The 2,045-nt window shown below is 44.0% G+C and overlaps 1 protein-coding gene across 4 annotated transcripts in view; it reads left to right on the top strand.

Annotated features, from left to right (window-relative positions):
• Positions 1 to 2,045, top strand: part of Pip5k1a (phosphatidylinositol-4-phosphate 5-kinase type 1 alpha) — a 45,042-nt gene that overhangs the window by 22,485 nt on the left and 20,512 nt on the right. For all 4 annotated transcript variants that reach the window (XM_010616483.3, XM_019206375.2, XM_019206374.2 and 1 more), the window contains exon 4: positions 1,879 to 2,009. In XM_010616483.3, the coding sequence (XP_010614785.1) occupies positions 1,879 to 2,009 (131 nt within the window). The remainder of the gene's footprint in view (positions 1 to 1,878; positions 2,010 to 2,045) is intronic.

Below are 2,045 nucleotides of genomic sequence, written 5' to 3' on the forward strand. Positions count from 1 at the left end.
TTTTGATTTTGTGAGACAGAATCTTGCTCTATAGTTCAGGTTGGCCTTGAACTCACTATATAATCCATGCTGGCCTGGACCTTCTGCCTCGGCCTCCCAAGAGCTGGGATTACAGGAGTGTGGGATTCTAAATCTTGAATTAAATTCTGACACCATCCCCGGTGGGTGGGGAATTGAACTTTAGGACCTTGTGCTTTCAAGGCAGGCTGTGGACCCCTATCTATTTCTTGAATGCTTTTCTCAAATAATTTGAGTTGAGCCCAGTGTGATGACACATGCTGTAATCCCAGCCCTCTGGGAGGATTGAGCAGGAGGATTTCAAGTGTCAGTCCCACCTGGACAATGTGTGACTTAAACCCTGTCTCAAAATAAAGAGTAAGATCGATAAAGAAGGCCTGGGGGATGTAGCTCACTGTGAAGGGATGAGGGCAAGGCTGAGCTTCCCCAGGAGGCACCTGGAGAGGGCTCGTTTTAGTCCTTTTAGCCCTTCATGAGTGAGTTAATTAATCCCCAATAAAGGACAAGGTGCAGCTCCAGAGCTCTGCCTTGCTGTGTTCCTTCAGCAGAACAGTCATAGTTATGAGCACACACAGAAAACAAAGCTACTGAAAGGTCACAGTGTTCTCTAGCGCAGGAGTTACAGTGTCTTATCTGCCTACCAGGCCAGGGGGAGACAGAACACCTGTGCACAGCCTCGCCATTTGGTGCCTGCGCGGCTGAGTGTTAGGTCATTCTCAGATAACTGTGGCCTGTTGTGTGCATGTCCCTGAGAGTGGAGTTGTGTCCTCAGACACCTGGGCTTTGAGTATAGGATGTAGTAGTATCCCACCTCAGGCCACTGCTTCAATTTTCAGTACCACCAAAAAAAGAAAAAAATAATATAAGTTGCTGGGCTTGGTTTTGCATCCCTGTAATCCTAGCCCTTGGGAGTCTGAGGCAGGAGGATTCTAAATTCTAGGTCAGAGTGGACTAAGTAGAAAGACCCTGTCTCGAGGAAGCAAATAATTTGTCTTTCATGCTTTCTTTTTTCAGTTAAGAGCTTTTTGCCTTCTGTTAGCCCCCTTTTTTGAGGACTTTTTTTTCTTCTGGTACCGGGGATCAAACTCGGGACCTTATGCTTACAAGGCAGGCACGGTTCCACTGAGCTAAATCCCTGGCAGTAGTCTGTTATCCTTGATACACTAATCAGGCCTTGCTTTTTTATTATTATTATTATTATTATTATTATTATTATTATTATTATTATTATTAATCTTTTTGGTACCGGAGAAGGCCTTTCTTTGTAGAGGACTAACGCTTCTGTAACCAGATAGCTAAATAAGAATGTTTGTCAATTTTTATTTATTTATTTATTTGGTTTTTTGAAACGGGGTCTCACTATGTAGTTGAGACTGACCTGGAACTCACTATGTGGCCCAGGCTGGTCTTGAACTCACAGCGATCCTCCTGCCTCATCCTCCCGAGTGCTGGGATTACCGGTGTGTGCCACCACACCCAGCTTTGTCAATTTTAGTTACGTTCTACATTAGATGAATTAAAAATCTGGAAGGTACTCTGCTAGCAAGAAGTTTATAAGTGAGACCTAAGATGAACACAGTGCATCTTCCAAATACAAACAGGGAGCTGTTGTCTAGGTAGGCCAAAAGGAAGGAATGCTTTGCCTAGCCAAGGTTGGCTCAGTCCTACCTTTACTACGTTGTATCCTCATTTTCCTACCTAACCGTTTCCAGGCTTAATTGCAGTGTGAAGCGTGGGAATTGCCCCAATTTAGTGTGAGGGGCTTTGTTTCTAAGTCTTCCTTCTGACTCCTCTCTCCTGAGTTTTTATTGCTCAGACTTAATTTAGAAACTTTCCTGTCATTTTTCTTCTTTTTCTTAGACAACCTCATCAGCTTTGAAGGGTGCCATCCAGTTAGGCATTACTCACACCGTGGGGAGTCTGAGTACCAAGCCAGAGCGGGATGTCCTCATGCAAGACTTCTACGTGGTGGAGAGTATCTTCTTCCCCAGGTACAGAGCTAAAGTTTTTTTTTTTTTTTTTTTTTT

Source organism: Fukomys damarensis, unplaced genomic scaffold (genome assembly GCF_012274545.1).
Source record: "Fukomys damarensis isolate Sample0158 unplaced genomic scaffold, DMR_v1.0_HiC HiC_scaffold_33, whole genome shotgun sequence".
NCBI lineage: Eukaryota > Metazoa > Chordata > Mammalia > Rodentia > Bathyergidae > Fukomys > Fukomys damarensis.